Source organism: Dipodomys ordii, unplaced genomic scaffold, assembly GCF_000151885.1.
Source record: "Dipodomys ordii isolate 6190 unplaced genomic scaffold, Dord_2.0 Scaffold101, whole genome shotgun sequence".
Lineage (NCBI taxonomy): Eukaryota > Metazoa > Chordata > Mammalia > Rodentia > Heteromyidae > Dipodomys > Dipodomys ordii.
In genome coordinates this window covers 1,119,333-1,138,942 of record NW_012267317.1, presented here as the reverse complement: position 1 = coordinate 1,138,942, position 19,610 = coordinate 1,119,333, and the positions used below count along the sequence as shown (strand labels likewise).

At 41.8% G+C, this 19,610-nt stretch overlaps 1 protein-coding gene across 1 annotated transcript in view; it reads left to right on the top strand.

Moving 5' to 3' along the window:
• The window catches only part of Rbm33 (RNA binding motif protein 33), a 97,706-nt gene that overhangs the window by 60,288 nt on the left and 17,808 nt on the right, over positions 1-19,610 (top strand). Inside the window, exons 11-15 of the mRNA XM_013027207.1 lie at positions 1,255-1,313; positions 13,315-13,447; positions 13,833-14,176; positions 15,924-16,217; positions 17,844-18,131. Coding sequence (XP_012882661.1) covers positions 1,255-1,313; positions 13,315-13,447; positions 13,833-14,176; positions 15,924-16,217; positions 17,844-18,131 — 1,118 coding nt within the window. The remainder of the gene's footprint in view (positions 1-1,254; positions 1,314-13,314; positions 13,448-13,832; positions 14,177-15,923; positions 16,218-17,843; positions 18,132-19,610) is intronic.

Sequence of the window (19,610 nt, the reverse complement as noted above, 5' to 3'; positions counted from 1 at the left end):
GGAGGGTGCCCGTCCTGGGTGAGAAGAGAGGGAGGGTGCCCGTCCTGGGTGAGAGGAGAGGGAGGGTGCCCGTCCTGGGTGAGAGGAGAGGGAGGGTGCCCATCCTGGGTGAGAGGAGAGGGAGGGTGCCCGTCCTGGGTGAGAGGAGAGGGAGGTGCCCGTCATGGGTGAGAGGAGAGGGAGGGTGCCCGTCCTGGGTGAGAGGAGAGGGAGGGTGCCCGTCCTGGGTGAGAGGAGAGGGAGGGTACCCCCAGCTTTTTGTCAACAGGAAAGTGAAGGGTCTGGGGCTGGTAGCCAGGGCTGCTCTTGGTCATCCTGCGCCTCCATCAGGTGCAGTAGAGAGGTGGGGAGCGCCTGTGATGGCTCCCATGCTGACAGGCATAGGGGTCTTGGAGCAGAGGACTGTGGCACTGACAGGCTGGCTGGCCCTGAGAGCAGAAGTTAGCACCATCGTGAGAACATCTGAGCTGCCTTCAGAGGACATGCCTTTTAACCTCAGGCCCCTCAGCCGATGAGATACAGGGAGTGGAGCAGGGTCAGCCCCTGCTCTGTCCTGCCCAAGGTGAGGGAGAGCTTTTCAAAACTGAGGTGGCTTAAGTACATGTCTTGATAAAAACGACTTGATTCTTCTTGTAGATTGATGACTTCTGTTTGTTTGAAAACAGTCAAACCATATGTTAGCATCACAGATAGTTTATTTGACCGTCCTTGGCATGGGTGTATGAACCTTTTCTCCAATTGCCAGGGTGTGCTGTTTTTCTTTTCTTTGCCTGTTTCCCTCCTCCCTATCTCTCTCTCTCTCTCTCCCACCTCTCTACTCTCTACCTTCTTTCTTTTCTTCCCTCCCTCTCTTCCTCCCTCCCTCTCTCCTCCCTTATTCTACCCCCCCCTCACGTGGTTCTAGAGAATTAAAATTTGTATATGATTGTAGGAAAAGTGCCTGGAGTTAGTGCTTGGATAACCTGGATACAAGTTTGGAAAATAAACTTAAGTTTTTTATTTTAAAGGAATTTTATCTTTCATTGCAAAATGTTTTAATTCTGACTAGTAATGTTCTATTAAGATTTAAGATTCAGCTTGTGCTATTGTGTACTGAAAAATAATTATTCTCCCTTTCCTTTTATGTAGTTATTAGAAATACTGATGCTTAGATGTGAACCTACTGTATGATTGTGTGTGCATTTGTACTTTGCTGTCCTTTCCAGTGGTGTGGACACGCAGTGATCTGATTGTAATGCAGGTGTTTTCTTGCAGTGCCCTTGCTGCCAGTTCCGAGCCAGCCGAGGCCTGCTGTGGGACCACAGAGATTCCCAGTGAGTAGCAGCTGCTCTGCCGTAATGAGGAGAGCACATTTTCAATAGGAGAGATTGGCAATACTATAGACAGGAGCCTAGCCAAACACAGTTGTAAGGATGGTAAATACTGACAGTAATCTCTGCAGTGAAAATGTTTGTTAAATAATTAAGGTCATTGGGTTTTTGAGGGTGGAATTAATTTTGTTTAACTGTAAAATTGTTGTTCAGGATCACCTGTGGAGTACCTTTCACCTTAAAGAATATGAATTCTGATTTTGTTATTGTCCAGTGTTAAGTGGAATAAGATGGCTCTTGCCTTAGAAGAGGGGCATGTGTGTGCAGACATGACAGATACGTGTGTTAGCTATAGGAATAAAAATGAGGTTCCCTGCTTGTAAGAGAACCTTTAGAGTCTTAATGAGCAAATGAAAGTGTCCACTTCAAATTAGATTACAAACAAAGCACATATTCATAATTTTCATCTGTAAATAGAAGAAAAATATCCTTTATGTGGTTATTTAAATACATACATGTGGATTCTTGTTAGATTTGTGGTCTGAATTTATGATTGTATTATAGCAGTGAGTACATGTTCTCTTTAAAACACAATGTGGAGAAAATGGACATTTATATATGTAAAGCAGAGAGTTAACTGAGACTCAACAGACTGATTTTCAGGAAATATATAAATGGCCCATTTGACTAATTAACTGTGATAATTTACCAAACTGGTTTAAATGGACCACCTACATATATAAGTATTCCAGTAATTATTCAGAAATGCACTCTTCTGGATTTAAGGTTCTGAACATTCTTTAGAAGCTTTCTTGATTGTAGCTATTATTTATAAATTATGATAGGGTTTCCAAACCTGGTTCTTGTTGGTCTCGTTCCAATGTTTTTTTTTTAAGATTATTTTTCTGGTTGCAATGGTTTGTTATTTTTAGTTGCTATTTAATGAGTATTAATTCCTATTTAGGGCACTTGTCTAACCGACAGGATAACACGATTTTCTTTTATTTTTTTGAAATTTTTTTTATTGTGATTGATTACATAAGTTCACCAATTTCACATGGGGCAAATTGTCTATGGTGGTCTATAAAGTTTATGAGTTTTATGGTCTTTGACAATACAGTTATTTCTTCCATATCAGGTGATCTGTACATTTCTTTCCATTTGCTTAGTGTCAGCTGTTCCCTCTTTCCTTCTCATTCCCTTCTTCCCATCGCTGCCATTGAGTTCCTTAATTCATTTTGATCAATGTCCAGTGCAGTTGATGGGTCCCACTGTTGTATGTTTTCCCCTAGTTCTGTGTCCTCCTCCTGGTTTCCCTCTGCAGTGCACATTTATACCATATATGTGACTAGCAGCATGGGGTTATTTAGTAATGATTTGACCAGATGAGTGGATGTCCTTTGTTTCTTGAGTCTTGTTTACTTTATTATATCACCTTATGTTTTGGGTTTAACATTCACTGGATAACATGATTTTATACTTTAGATGATTTTAGACTTTAGAAATATTTTTTTTGATGAAGTAGTTGATCTACTTGGTACCAACATTTTGCCAACATTTTAAGCACTTATCCTTTAGGGTTGTGAACATTTTTATTAAACTATTATTAAACTTGTTTTCAAGTTTTATTTACACCATAAGAACAACATTGTATGTGGAAAGCACTTGCAGTTTTTAGAATAAATGTAGAATAATGCAATTCAGTACTTTCTATTAAAAAAGTGTAGTATTTTTCAGTATAAATGAGGCCCGTGGAGTTTTCAGATAATCTTGTAAGCGTGAGTTTAACTCACTCAATTGGGGGGGTAGGGGAGTCTAGGAGTATACTTTCTGTGAAATTTTGCATAGGACAGTATTTATGCTGCAAACATGGAGAATCACTTAAAGGGGCGTAGACTGTGGAATCAGAAGATCACAACAAACCTTGCTTTGCTCAGTTCTCAGTTTGATGAAAATTGGCACAGAGACTTTCAGACTCAAAGTTTTACATCCGAAGGAAACAGATTCTGGTACAGTCTGCCAAGGGTAACTTCACAAATGTTTATTACAGGGAAGAGGGATGAGGCAGTGCTTCACAGTCAGATTCTGTGTTTGTGTCTATTTGAATTTTGTTTTCCAATGTTCTTTGTTTTGTGTACTTACAGTCTAATTGCTCTCTTTTCCACAAAGGCTGTCCTTGGTATTTTTATCATTAATAGGAAGTTATTAAGCCCATTGCTTACCCATAGTTCATGTGTTTGTCTTCCAAGCTATGTTTTTAAAAAGCTTACTTACTAATGTATCACTAAAATGTCAATTATTTTGAATGTTTTGAAATGTTATTTTGAAGGTTTGAAAACTTTGTTTTCCTGACCTGCTATTTTATGGGTAAATTCCAGGATTCACATTGAAATGTTTTTGCCCTGTGGTGTTTCAAAATTGATTTAGGCCTTTGATTTTTGCATTGGTTATGTTGGGCAATGCTGGGTTAGGGTTAACTAGTTAGACACCATGTAGTTTGGCTCTTGAATAATTTCTTAGTGCTCGTTGCTTAATTAAGAGTGGAAATTGTGTGTTTGAGTTGTCTTCTTAGCAGTTGTATTATGTGTCTTGAGCCAGCAGAGAGGTTGTTGTGTGTACTTGCTCTGCATGGCAGTGCAGCACGCTGTATCAGGTGCTAGAGATTGAGTCTTGCTGGATGTGCCCCGAATGCCATTTCATGCAAATCATGTCTGAGAAGACTGCTGCATCAAATCACATTTCATTCTGATTATACCTCTTACAGATGAGAAACCAGACTTTATTCTCTACAGGAAAGAAAGTCTTGCTTTTGAATGCTTACTGTTTTTACAACATGCTGGTGATGACTTGTAATTATTAGCACTTAAGATAGGGCAGGGATGATGGACATTTTCTCTTATCAAATCTACGAGTAGTAGCAGGAGAATGTAGTAGGAGATCCTTCCAGCTGTCACATGCTGTCAGGCTTGCAAGGAGAGAATGCAGTTTAAAATGCAGGTGACATGATACCCAACATCCTGCACTTGCTCCAGAGTTTTTGATTAATCATGATTACCATACATTATCATACCATCAAATTCAATCATATCAATGAATCCCATCAGTGGCGGCAGCAGGAGCAGCTAAACACAGGGGGCAACAGCCATTAAAGAAGGGGGTTTGTCAGATTTCGTGACTCTTAACTTGGCTGGTGGCTCCTGGATGTGTGGGTGGTGATAGGGGCTGGCAGTTGTCATTGGTTATCTTGTAAAATTGGTTTCTACTGGTTTTTACTGTTGGTGCCATTGAGCTACTCTGTAAAGATGTAAGGGATTTATAAACTTGTATGCTTTTTCATTAGTTTACTACTATTTTGTTGCAATAGCAGTAACACCATCATAAATAAAACCTCTTCAGAGATATAATGCTCCAGAAATGTGGTTAAACCTTGAAATACTGTTTGTCAGTCTGCAGTTTAATCATGAAGACTGTTAATGTCAGACTGTACCACAGAATTTTAAACTCTGGTGTTTGGAGTGTAATTCCTAAGAGGCTCCTTTGTGGGGGGAGGGACTGGAGCTGGGGGTGGGTTTTTTCCCCTCCTTATCAGGCAGGCACTCTGCAGCTTGAGTCATAACCCCATCCTTTTTCTGTTTCAGTTATTTTTCAGATAGTTTCTTGTGCTTTGCCTAGGGACAGGCTCGGACTACAGTCCTCCACCTGAGACTACTGGAGTGGGCCACCATGTCCATTTCTTTCTGTTATGATTGAGATGTAGTCTCCAAAGCTTTTCGTCTGAGTCCACTGCAGACTTTGATCCTCCTGATCTCTGTCTCCCAATAAAGCACTTTTTTAGATTAACTTTGAAAGAGATCCAGAATATATCAAAATCCAATGCTTCCAAAAGTTTAGCTTTTTTTCACTTAATCTTCACCTGTGCCTACTATTGTATAATTGTCATAGTGATTACAGAGGACAGTTCTGTCACCAAAAGATTCTGTATTTCCCTTACCCAGGCGTTGGTTCACTTTGTTTCTTCAGTTATACTATAGTTTGGGGATATAAATGGAACCTCACAGGTATTCTGTTTGCAGTTTGGCTTTTTCTACACAGCACAACCCAAGGTTCATCTGTTTTGTAAGGTAATTGCCCTGTGGTATTCCAGGGTATAGAGGTACCACAGTTTGTTCATCCATTCCTAACAAACTGGCTAGAAACATCAGTGTGAACATAGGTTGTCAGCAGGGACCGGCAAGTGGGATCTATGGACTTAACACAAACTGTATGCTCTCTGTTGGTATTGTTGACATCACAGCTTTGCCTTTTCTTTTTTTTTTTCTTTCTTTTTTTGGTGGCCAACAGGGGCTTGAACTGAAGGCCTGGGCACTGTTGTTTAGCTTTTTTTGCTCAAGGCTGATACTCTACTACTTGAGCAACACATCTGCATCCAGCTTTTTGGTGGTTAATTAGAGATGAGAGTCTCAAAAGACTTTCCTGTCTGAGCAGTCCTTAGATCTCAGCCTCCTGAGTAGCTAGGATTACAAGTGTGAGCCACTGGTACATGACTGCTTTGCTTTTTAATAGGTTTTTTGTTGTTGTTGTTCTGTTTGGGGTTTTTGTTTTTTTTTTGGTGGATTGTGGGGCTTGAACTTAGGGCCTGGGTGCTGTCCCTGAGCTTTTTGAGGCCAGTGCTGTATCACTTTGAGCCACAGCACCACTTCTGGTTTTCTGGTGGTTAATTGGAGATAACAGACGTTCTACCTGGCCTTTGTACTGCGGGTCTCAGATCTCAGCCTCCTGAGTAGCTAGTATTACAGGCATAAGCCACTGGCATCCGGCTAATTTGTTGTTGTTGTTTAATGAGGAAATATAGTCTTCCTAGAACACACGTTGTTGAAGATTAAGGATGAATAAAACGTTTATTGAGTAATTACTGAATTTCACATTTTGCTAAGAGCAAACCTTTGCTTAGAATAACCTTATGAAGCAGAGGTATCATTATTTTCTCCATCTTACAGATTGGAAAGCTGAGTTTTAGAAGAATGAATGGCTTGAGTTCACCTAACTGTGCAGGAGATAGGATTGGAACCAGGGTTGTCTACATCTTAATTCTTAGGCTGTACTTGCTCTCTAAATATAAAAGTACTCTTTAACAACCTGAGTTTTAAAGGTAGACTCTGAAATGGCACCATCACACTGCAAGTCTGACTGTCGTGGGTTCTGAGTGGGGCATGAACTCCTAGGGTGCAGGGCCTGGCAAGGTATGTGGGAGGATCTTGGTGGAAACATGCCTAGGGCTTCTTTTCTGAAAGAATGGAGGAGTCCTTGGCAGGTTTGGCTAGAGCACTGTTGTATCTACAAAAAAGTTTCCATTTGAAGTGTAGAGTTCTGGTTTCCTTGTTTAAACTGGTAGCATTGTTTAAATGAAATCTATGTGGTGTTTTCTTTTCCTATAGTCTGAAGCTTATTACTTGGCTTTGACTATGCACTTCTCCAAAGTGGTTAGCGGGTGTGTGCAAATACAAAAATACCTTCTAGGAAAATGAATGTAGGTATTTAAACAAGGCACAATCCCAAAGAAAAAGTCTATGGAGAATACCGAGATAAGAGGATTAACACATTGTGTGATAGAGGGCTGCAGTTTTAATTATGTCAGGGTCACTGGTGGTCTTTATTCTTTGAGTTTAACCCATTTAATCAGAGTTAACTGAGAGGTGTTCTTAAGTGTCAATTGGTTTCTTATGTAGTTCTTTGCATTTTGAGTGAGATTAATAAATGAAAACATGTTATATAGGAAGGTTATAATTTATTGAAAGATTCATGAAATTTCAATGACATTGTTAAGGTATTTAATTAGTCTTATTAAAACATACCAACTGACCCTTTTAAGGAAGCTGATAAGTCACATAATAGCTGTTGGAACCTTTTTATTCTCAGCTTTATACGATTAACTTTGTGTTAAGCAATTTATGCAAAGTTGCCATCTCTTTTTTGTAACCAAATTATCAGTTCTTTCTGAGCAGGATTAATATAGATAACATCATGTAATTAACAAGAGATGCAAAAAAGTGAAAATACAATTTGTGTAAGAATTATAGGAAAGAGAATGGTAATTTCTTACCTTGGATTTTTAAAGGGATATAAAGAAAAGGAAAACAGCAATGATTTGAAAGGATTAAAGTAAGTAGTTTTTTCTTTCAAAAGATAAAATTACAGTAAGCACTCAAAATTTTGTTAAGTGACATAGTCACAGCTCACTAACAGTCTTAAAATAATTTCTGCATTTGGTAGAGGAAATTGGTAATTCATTATCCTTTATACCCAGGAGACAATAGAAATTACTAACGGAGTGAACATGAAAGCTGAGAGCCCTGGTTTCTTGAAGGCACAGGCACTGTGCTAAGATGGAGAGAGCAGTTCATAAGCCATGATTTCCTGAACTGCCATTCGTTGACGATAGAGCCTTAGAATCTGGCTCTATCATCCTCTCGTTCGCTTAGAATCTAAACTTCTCCAACCAAGGAAAAGTGGCTATTTAATCTGTTTCTTGACTGTTATGTCAAGGTTGGCCTTGGGGCTTGTGTGAAGATCTGAGTGGGCTTGGACAGAACTTAAAGTGACTTGAAAACCACAGATTTTCTTTTTCTGCATGAGAAGGTTCTGACTAGTGTAGCCGCTCTGTGTTATTGAGGACCCATATCTATTTTCTTCTGTCCAACCATCACCTGAGTGCATTTGAGAGTCTGGAGATACATGGCAGCCAAGGCACCCAAGGATTTGGTGAGCCAGCATGGATTCTATGTGCCACCTGGGAGACAACCAAGATCCCAGGTTTGGAGTGATTGTAACTGGGCCAAGACTTAGGGCAACAGAAGCAAATCTGAGATGGGAGTTTGGTCACTTCAGTTATATAAGGGCTCCAGGGAAGCAGGAAAGGGATGGAGCAAGCAGGTCTCTAATATAGTTTCAGGTTGAGTCTTGAACTGCCTCCCAGTCCTTGGGGTGAGCCTTGAAGCTTAAGTCCTTCCTTAATCTAGAGTTGTGAGCCTGAGGCAGCATGCTTCTCTCTCTTACTATGTCAGGCATTCCTTGGAGAAGCAGTGCTCATAAATCAGGGTAGCCTTGGCAGTATATAGGTTATGGCTCTGTGACCTAGTTGGCTCCCAAATGTCCTGTCCAGGAGTAGTCTTTGGTACAGACTAATTTCATAGTTTGGGACCCCTTGGCTTGGCACTGCATAATGCATTATTTTTTTCTGTTAACTTCCATCCATAGACATTAACCACTTGGGCAAATTCAGAAAATTTTACATACAAAATGAGTTATTCTGCCTTTGTTCAGACTTTCTCCTGTCTTTTACTCTTCCTTGAGCGATTTTTACTGTAACATGCATAATCCAAATTTGTCAATCTGTATTTACACTTAGGACTTGACCCTGTAAAATGCCTTGATGTTATTTATGTGGGGTATGAGGAATTAGTGCTAAATACCATCTTTTGAGGAAAAGGAGTTTCCTGTCTCTTACAGGAATTTCACTCAGTTCTGTAGTAGAGCTGGGGAGGCTGGCTGGAGGCATGTGCTTCTGACCAGTGTGGAAGCAGACACTGGACTGTCTGAATAACTCTTTCTTCAAAGAAGAGCTACAGGCTTGAAATAGGGGAATTGGTTGCAGGGGAAAAGGCAGTCCTGGTCTCTCCCTTTTCCCTCTCTTCTGATGTTGCATAGTTATGATAGGGATCAAGTTCAGTCACTGGAGAACTTGGATCTGTTTATTCTTTTGGTCACCAAAAGATCATCCTAGATCTTGGCTTGCCTGTCCTTCTAGTATACTGTATGTTTGTTTCATAGCCACTCGTTCCAACGCCTCGGGCACATCTAAACCTTCCATACCGCCTTCATGCTGCCTGCCATTTAGTAAGTGTCTGTGTGCTTTATGGACATGAAATCAGCTTGCTGTTAGAAACAGGAAGTTCATTGATCCATTCAACATCCATGATGGCCTGTGTGCCAAGTCCTTTACCAAACACAGACACATACTGGTGTCCACAGCAGACCTAGCCTTGTCCCTCCCTGACCCAGCTCTCGTAGGCTAGAGAGGGAGAGGAGTGGACAAAGGAACTGGGAGACCGAACTTATGCCTTATTTATGAAGGCTTTCTGATTTGAACATAGAAGTGAATGCAGGAGGTGGATCTGTGCTATTACCTTTTACCTTATAAAGAAATATGGAGCCTGGCGCTGGTGGCTCACGCCTGTAATCCTAGCTACTCAGGAGGCTGAGATCTGAGGATCGCGGTTCAAAGCCAGCCCGGGCAGGAGAGACCGTGAGACTCCTATCTCCAATAAACCACCAGAAAACCCGAAGTGGCGCTGTAGCTCAAGTGGTAGAGCGCTTGCCTTGAGCTGAAGAGCTGAGGGACAGCGCCCAGGCCCAGAGTTCAAGCCCCACGATCGACAAAAAAAAAAAAGAAAAAGAAATATGGAAATTGTCAGAAGCTCTGTGTTTTCATTATAGCCTGAATTGCCATTTGTGAAAATGTCATGTAAAAACTGATGATGACACCTACCGGTTTTAGACTATGATTTGATGGGTGCTGGGCCAAGTAAGTGCTTTGATGTCCCCATGAGAAAAGGATATAGGTACTATTGTTACTCTGGTTCTCAATAAACTGAAGCCCTGGCCAAATCAGCCCCATTCCCAGGGCTACAACTGGGGAGTGGCTGGGCTGAATGATAGCACTCAGGGCTCTGTCTTTTAGACACGGGAACAGGTGCTGCTCTCTCAGATGAGCTCCTTTGCAGGTGCATCTAAAAGTTAGAATAAAGTTCTTCTCTGCCATTGCCCAAGTTAATCATGTTCTACTGAGCAGATGAGAGAATTGGGAAGCTTTGTTGTATATCATAAGGCAGTGCCTGTCAATATCTATTTAGATAGCACATGGAGAATTTAGTACAAGAAAGTTTGAGGAAGAGATAAATAACAGTAACATTCCAAAAGGGCCAGATTTGAGATCCCAATGTATTTTCTGTGTAATACACACAACTATCTTTAGACGTTTTGAATAGTTAATGCTGGATGAAGGTGACTCACCCTGTGATCCTAGCTACTCAGGAAGCTAAGATGTGGAGGATCCAAGATGAAGCCAGCCCAGACTCTAGAATAACCAGCAAAAAGCAAGGCTGGAAGCATAGCTAAGTGATGGAACTCCAGTTATGAGCAAAAAGCCCAGCAACCTTGAAACCCTGAGCTCAAATAAGCATACAACCAAACAAACAAAATAACAGCCTTACAGATACTTAAAACAATTTTTAGGGAAGTAATGTGAACCTAGTTTGCAAGCATCTCAAGGTTTATTGAGTTTCTTTTTGTAAGGAAAGGATGTAGGGAGTTAAGCAAAGGTCTCAACCTCTCTAGCAGAGACGAAAATCAAAACTTAACAGACCTTCCACTTAGGGAAGAGTGGGAGCCAGTCTTTTTTTCCAGTCACATTTTGCCTTATCTATAATGAGAAAACTCTTCTCGGAGGACCTGACATTGGCTGTGTCTGATGGAAAGGGGAAAGTGGGGTGGGGAGGAGTTTCTCCAGAGCTTTTCAGCCACGTGATCAGAACTGTTGAATTGACACTTGCAGCTCTGCCCTGCAGCCACGCAGTTCCACCAATAATGCAGATTTCACACCGAACCTACATTCTGCTAGATCTCTGAGTCTAGTAAAAGCAGAAGCAAGTCTGGCTTCATATGAAATCATGAAGGCTTGTTGTAATTATGAGCAAAACCAAGGGAGTCAAAGAGTAAGCAGAAGTCCCTGGCTTCGCTGAGAGCCAGCTACAGCTCCTAGTGACTGACACAAGCACCCTGTGTCCTGCAGTGAGTCCTTCAGGAAAACAGCCATGTGTAATTTCATGGAAATGACCCCCAGGTCATTGGGGTCAGGTGGTCCTGCCAGTCAGTAACTGAATCAGTTACCTGAAGAAGAGTGTTCACCTATCACTAGTCAAACATAAAGGGTTGTTATTTTTCCTATCTTTCAGCTAAATATCACTTTTTCATCAAAATCACCAAGATTTTCTTACCTATTACAGGCACTAGCTTGTTTTGGACTAGTCCCTTGAAGCTACTCAGTAGTAGAATAAGTTTGCTCTGGCGTCTCATGAGTCTCATATTTGAATGTGCCTTACTGGTTTCTTTTGTATTGGTCTATTTGAATGCCTCCTTTGCGTCCCTTCCCTCCCTTCAGGAAGTGAAGTTCAGTGCATCCTCACACAACTTACAAGGACAAGCCAGCCTGGACACTCAGTTAAAGTTTGACTCTGGGCCAGAGTTCCAAATTTGCTTGGGGTGAAGGCCATGCAGTTAGTCTGACCATTCCACAAATGAGAGGGTGGTAACCCTGTGTCTTTGATCACTAATGTGTTATCCAGGAAGTTATAATGACTATTGAAAAACATCTCTGAATGTGGCCGTGGTGGTCTGTGTTCATAATCCTGGCACTTAGTACTTGACAGGGCAAGGAGAAGGGCGGTTGCATACCTTGTATTTTAATTAGCTTCATATAAAAGAGTAAAGATATTTTTAAAATACAGCCTTTGAATCCTGGAAGAAAATAGGCAAATCAGTTGGAACTGTTTGTGCATCCTATTTCTAACCTGTGTTGTTAGAAAGGTGTTTGAGAGCCAGGTATGGGGGTACACACGCATCATTCCATCTTCAGAGGAGGTGGAGGCTAAGGATCACCTGTTCGTGGTTACCTTAAGCAAAGGTACAAAACCCTGTTTCAAAAAAATGAAAAAAGATGATGTAGTTCAAGTAGCTGAGCACTTGGCTTAGCATGTAGAAGGAGTTTCACAAAAAGAAAGAAAGGAAATATTTTTTTCTATCATCTTATCAAAGTAAAGATACTAAGAAATGACCACATCAAAACAACGTTGTTGTTAAACATGTCTACATTTATTAAAAAGCCTTTCTAATGATGTGTAGGAAATACCGCATGTGTGTAACATCTACTACTCTGGTTTTATCTCAATTGACATCCTTACAGCTGCAAGAGTTTGACCTTTGGGTTTCTCTGTCCCCCTACTGTTCACTAAGTTCCAAGTACTTGTGTTGGGATTATCTGGTTTTGCCTAATGTTTTGGCATCATTTTGGGTAGTGTGTAGGCTTCCTGGCTTGTGGCTTATGGAGTGTTTGAGGAATCAGAAGAGGCATTGCCAGTGTTACAGAGTGTGAGGTCACATTGAATGACAGACAAACACTAGGGTTTCAAGTAGATGAGGGACAACTGTGCCTTTTAAAGTGGAGGAATGCTTGCACATTTTCAAGGATGACATCCAGTGAAAACGAAAGGATTACTTTGGTTGTGGCTAATAGTTCTTTCAGGAACAATGTTTCTTTAGATGTTGCTTCTTAGGGAAGTAGGATGGTTTAAAAATTTCATGAATGATTAAAAGACTAATCGGAAAATGAAGCACTTGTACTTTGTCTTTATAGCATTTTGCTGCAAACATGAGTCTATGACAATTTTTTATCTGACTGTAATGTAATACTTGTAATTTGGCTTCTTAAACAAATTCACATTTTTCTGTTATAGTACAAACTGAATTTCTTTTTATTTTTTTGAAGTAAAGTACCTTTAGGTACTATAGCATAGCTGTAGCTATGCTCTTGTTAAGTAGATAACAAAGAATAGCATCTTTGAGAAGATAAATGTCATGAATGTCCAAAGTAGTTTATTGGATTAGTGGGAAAAAAGGTCAGTAATTGCATAGATTTCAATAAGCTGTAAAATAGTAATCTCCCTGCTGTTGATAATATTACAACACATGCATTTTTATTTTTGACTATTTCATTATAGCAGAATCACTTTGTAAAATGTTTATATATGCATGTGTGGATATTTATATGTAGAGGGGGGCATATGAGAAGTCTGGTTGTCCATACTGATATGGAAGATAGCTTGGAATTGTGTACATTTCTGAAAAATAGCAGAATATTCTGTTTTTCACCCTGGGTTTTTATGTTCTTCAGGGCCCCCCAGAATTTCCACAGCACACACCTGGACCTGTGCCCAACAGTTTCAGCCAGCCCCCCCGACTTCCTCTGCAGGACCAGTGGAGAGCCCCACCCCCACCCCAGGATCGAGACCCTTTCTTCTTGGGAGGTACATAGGGAAGGGTGACTGGACAGGATGGTATGCAGAAGCTGTATTAGGTGATACACCTGAGCAGTTCCTAATAATGCTGAATTTACATCCAATTGGAGATGTTGTTTGTAGGTTCAGGGCTCACTGTACAGTGGTCCTGCCCATCTGATGTGAATGTTGGACAATGTTGGTATCTGAAATGTGACACTCTTGCAGAGGAGGAAAGTTTTCATAGAAACTGGTCTACAAAGCAACCTAGAAATAAAGAGGTCAAATCTAGAATTATTTCTTAAGTATAATCTTCCAATATTTGCCAATTTTGTTCACAGACACTTTCAAAATGACTTGACGTAAGACACGTGTGGTCTTTCTAATTTGCAGTTAATGCTCTTTTACTCTCCAGTTTCAGGTGAACCGAGGTTCCCCAGTCATCTTTTCTTGGAACAGCGAAGTCCTCCTCCACCGCCGCCTCCTCCCACACTACTGAACAGCAGCCACCCTGTTCCTGCTCAGAACCCCTTACCGTTCACTCAGCCGGGACCAGCATTCAATCAGCAAGGACAGCAGCCAGTGTTCCCGAGAGAAAGGCCCGTAAGGCCAGCCTTGCAGCCCCCAGGTCCAGTGGGGATCCTGCACTTTAGCCAGCCAGGGTCAGCAGCCTCTCGGCCTTTCATTCCTCCTAGACAGCCGTTTCTGCCCAGCCCTGGACAGCCCTTCCTGCCCTCACATGCGCAGCCCAGCCTGCAGGTGTGTAATACAAGCTACCCTAAGGAAAACCAGGTGCATGTGCCTCTGAGGCTTTGGGTTGCATGGCCATGGAACCATTCCAGTGCACTAGTTTGTAGTTGTTTAGAGTTATCTTCATCACAGATCAATTCTTTGAAGATTTCATTATCTAATACTAGGAGATGTGGAATAAATGATTATCATTTGGGGAAAATTGAAAAAAATCACTATTAGTTTTTTTTTTCTTTTCTTTCTTTTTTTTTTTTGTTGGTTGTGGGGCTGAACTCTGGGCCTGGGCACTGTCCCCCAGCTCTTCAGCTGTAGACCAACGTTCTACCACTTGAGCCTCAGCCCCACTTCCGGCTTTTTCTGATTATGTGGTGCTGAGGAATCGAACCCAGGGCCTCATGTATGCAAGGCAAGCACTCTACCACTGAGCCACCTTCCCAGCGCCTCGTTTTATTTATTTATTTATTTGCTTATTTATTTATTTGGGTCTGGTCGTGAGGCCTGAACTCTGGGCCTGGGCGCTGTCCCTCAGCTCTTCAGCTCTAGGCTAGTGCTCTACCACTTGAGCCACAGCGCCACTTCCGGCTTTTTTCTTTTTGCTTATGTGGTGCTGAGGAATCAAACCCAGGGCCTCAGGCATGCAAGGCAAGCGTTCTACCACTGCGCCACCTTCCCAGCCCTCAATTTTTGTTTTTAAAGGATGCACTACTAATAAAATCAAGACATGTTTTGGTACTGTATTTGTTTGCCTTCGTGAGATTACTTAAAAATGGAATACTTGGTCAGATTATTCTGCATTGTACAGTGAAATGACCTTTCTCTGTGGGAGGTAAACCATCGTGCTCTCCACTTAGTATCTGACAGACTTGTGTGCCCTCTGCTGGTCGGTGTGCCTCCTGGGCTGGAGTGAACGCCTTCCTCTCTTACACCATTCTTCTTGTATGTAAATTACAGTTGATGTATACAGTGGTGGTGCACTTGAGTCAGCACTGCCGGAAAATAGATAGGAACATAGGAATCTAAGCCACAGCAGGTAAATGGCTTTGATACAGAGTGTTAACAGAGAGTTAAGAATAGGGTTTTGCTGTTGTTGTCATTGTTGTGTTGTTTAAAGTTTTACTTTTGTTACATTTTGTCAGTCTTAGGGCTTGAACTCCAGGTTGTGTCCTTAGCTGGATCACTTCCATTTGAGCCATGCCTCTACTTCTCATTAAATAAGTGTTTTTCCAAGTTCTTTTTATTAAAAAATATAATCTTCACTGAGACATGGTACAATATAGTTAAGTTTAAGAAAAGGGAATTAAACCATTCCATTACCGTGAAGTAGGGTGCATATTTTTTCAGTCTTGGAGCAGCATGCTCTCACACTCGTGCTTTTCTCCCCGGGTAATTTGTCAGCTGTTGTCTTTCACTATGTCCACCGAGCCCCCTGTGGGAGTTGCCTTTCCTGTGTCACAGAGGTTCCCCTGGGGTTCGGTTCTGCTACTCGTGTCTTAGGGCTGGGAGGAATGTTCTTGAGACTGTGTGTTTATTCACATCAACAATGAGTTCCTTTAGATAGATTCTTTCTGAACAGAAAAGGCTTAGGACAAACAGAATGTAAGTTAGAGTTGGTTTATCACTGCACACGAGAGAGTAGTATCACCTTCTTCAGTCTGAAGTGTGAAGTGTCCTCTGTTGAGGCTTTTGAGCAGAATGTTGGATTGGGCGACACTGAAATCTGTCTGTCATCTGTTGCTTTTCTGTTTTGGAATGAAAGGGGCCTCTGCACCCTCCATTGCCACCTCCTCATCAGCCGCAGCCCCAGCAGCCCCAGCAGCATCAACACCAGCCTCCACACCAGCCCCCGCTGCAGCCGCCACACCAGCCCCCTCCACCGCACCAGCCACCTCCGACGCACCAGCCTCCTCCACAGCACCACCACCACCTCTCTGCTCCCCCGCCTCCCTTGATGCCCATGTCTCAGCCGCAGTTCCGGCCGCATGTGCAGACTGCCCAGCCTCAGCCCAACAGCAGTCGGATGCAGTGTGCCCCACGCCAGGGCCCGCGCCACGTAAGTACCAGCATCCTTACTGTCTTCACCTGTGGAAGTAGGGGCCTAACTCCCACCTTGATTTACATTAACCAGTGTGCTGCACATCTTCTGAAGTGAGTATGGCATATCCCTCCTAGATAATTCTGTCATGATAGCTGCTCACAGACATGTAACTTGACTACTTGGGGATGATTGCCATTCTACCCTTGCCTGTGGCATAATTTTATTGTTATTATTAAGGTGTTGTACCAGAAGGGTTATTTCATAAGTCTGGTAACGAGTATACTACTTTTTTCTGGCGTCACCTCTTCCTTTGCTTTCCCTCAGTATCCCTCTTCTGTCCCTGCACACAAGTTACATAGTTCATTTTCCACATAATAGTATACGAATAGCATGATTGCATTTGCTCCTCCTTCTCTTTCTGTGTCGCCTTCCTCTATTCTCCCTAAAAAGCAAACAAAGCAAAACCTGCACCACCACTAACTGTGGCTTGCCTTTTGACACATAGATTGTTACTGTCTCTTTGGACACTGAATAAATAAATGAATTCAGGAAACATTTGCTGACTATCCTGCTCAGGCACTGTTGAAGTTCCTGGACATACAGCAGAGAACAGAGGAGACAGAATTCTGCCTTTGAGGAGCTCGCATTCAGTTGTAGGAGAATAACGTGTCTATTTGTGGGGTGCCTTCCCAGGTACCACCAGCAAATAAGTATGGGACTTGTTATATGTTGAAGGAAAGTAGGAAGTAATATATTGCTGTGAAAATAGAAGAAATAACTAATTTTAATCTTAGGAAAAATTAGTTCAGGATTGTTCATAGTTACAAATCTCAGCTGTAAGGGCTGTCCTTTGTTTACTCCTGAGCCTTAGACATGTCACTAGCCTGCTTAATGCCCTCCTCTTTGTCTTAAGGAATGCTGTTGGGTAATAGCAGACAGCTCCTGCCAGCCTTGTTGTCCTGCATAGGGACCTCAGGGATTGGAACTCCACCCCCACTGTCTCATGCACCTTAAACACCTCGAGCATCTTCAAGATGAAAGTGACTGAGATTCTTTCTTGGATAGAATCTGGTTGTGCCTGTGGCTTCCAAGAAAACTTTTTTAGTAGGATCTTGACTTAGGGGCTTGGGGTTTAGCTCAGTAGAAGGGCGCCTGCCCGGCGCGCGCAAGTTCCTGGGTTCGGTCCTCAGCCCCGGGGAGGAAAAAAAAAAAAAAAAGACAAAAAAATAGCTACAGTAGGATCGTGACTTAATGTATGGTTTCTCTACTATTCTGCCTTGAATAATGGTGTGCCATTGATCTGGTTGATTTGAGGCAAATAGAGTGCCTTTGGCTTTCCTACTGAAACCGCTACAGAAAGTCATCTATATGATTTCTGTAACCAGGAGCCTGACTCTAGGCAAACATATGACTCTAGGCAAACATAGTACATTTACTGGCTCAAGTCCTTGGCATTAGGGTATGCATCGGTATTTATGCATCTAAGAAAGTGTTTGCCAAGGAAAAAAGTATGTGACCCTGCAAAAGAGAAGTTGGATACCATTGAGAAAGAATACTGTACTTTCTGTTTGTGATGTGCCTTGTTACGTTCTGTCCACCAAGTGTCCACTTGTAATTAGGGTTCTTTCCTTCCTGTGACAGAATGCAGCCTCTCAGAATGTAACCAAACGGCCCATGCAGCAGATGCAGCCCACAGCTCCCAGAAACAGTAATTTGCGCGAATTACCCATAGCACCATCGCACGTTATGGAAATGAGCAGCAGTCGGTGCTCCTCCACGCCTGCGGCTCAGGTGAAGCCCATGGTCAGCACATCCCCACCCTCCCGGGCCTCCGTGACCTCCAGGAGCTCACAGGGAAAGACGGAAGCCAAGGTCAAGCCTATTAGCCCTGGGGCTCAACCAAAGGAAGAAGCAAAAGCAGAACCCGAGGTAGGACATTTCCCTTACTAAGAACTCCTTACTCTCAGACAGAAAACCTACCTCCCAGCTTTCTCATCAGCATGTTCTTTGTAAATTCCTGCTACCTTTCTTTCTAAGTAAGTCCTTCTAGCCTGATAGCAGTGGTTGTAAAAAATAAGCTGTATTCTCTTGCTGGTTTACAATGTTGGATTTTATGTATTGGCACAATTGTTGTTTATGTTACATAGAATCAGCATATACCAGGCTTACAGATGTTTTTCTTAAAGGGACCAAGTAGCATCCAAATAGTTTAGGTCTTTTAGTCCAAACTGTCATAATGACTCAACTTTGCCATGTGGCACAAGCAGTTTATAAATAATTCTCATATGAGACTTGCCTGTGTTCCAGTAAAACTTTAGGTACAGAGTCAGCTGGTGGGTGTGATTTGGCTATGGACTGTGGACTGGGCTGTAGACTACAGGGTGTGAGCTATAGGCTTTGTGGGGACATGGACTGTGGGCCTCAGACCCCTGGTGTGCTTTGGTCAATCTCTATTCTTTTTAGTTTTACAAGGCAGACTCCTAGAAGGTGCCATCACTTTTACTGTTGGTCTTCAAGATAAAGGGGATCTGGTTTGTTGTGAATATAACTTGGGGCTTGAACTCTGGGCCTGGGCGCTGTCCCTCAGCTCTGCAGCTCAAGGCCAACACTCCACCACTTGAGCCACCGTGCCACTTCAGTTTTCTGGTGGTTCATTGGAGATAAGAGTCTCACAGGCTTTCTTTCCTGCCTGGGCTGGCTTTGAATCACTATCTCAGGTCTCAGCCTCCTGAGTAGCTATATTACAGGTATGAACCATTGGCACCCAGTATGTTTTGCTTTTTAACCTATTAAATGAGGGTAAACATGGCCCAGACTGGTACAAAGAAGTTAATTATATCTATATTAGCTGAATTCACATAGGATGGAATGAAGTGGCCTGGTGAAGAGTGTACTCAGAGAAGAATTTAGGCAAGTTGTGAGTTGTTAATATTAGAAACCAGTCAACCTTGGTTTTAGCTTTTACATTTTTTTTTGTTTTTTTTCTTCACACTTTTTTTTTCTGTTAAATTGCTATAGCAATTGTAATGCTACCAAGTCAACACTATAAAGTCAAAACATGAAGGTACATGTAATAAGCTTGTATTTTTAAAAAGGGGGAGGAATGATGTGTCTTTACAATCAATCTGAAAAAAATGTAGATTTACAAATTGAGCTGGATAGTTTATAAAAAAAATTCTTTGTTAAAAATTTAATGGTGCTTTTAGTTTATATAACTAGATTAGAACTCATATATGTAAGCTGATTTGGTTAAAAGAATGTGAAGTCCCATACACTTCTTGTGAATAATAATGGGCTGAATTGTAAGAGAAATGGACCTTCCAGGCATATTACTGCCACATCTGTTCCTTTGTGTTGGTTAATAGATGTCTTAAGAATTCTTCTGTAGAGCTACTTTTTTTTTTTTTT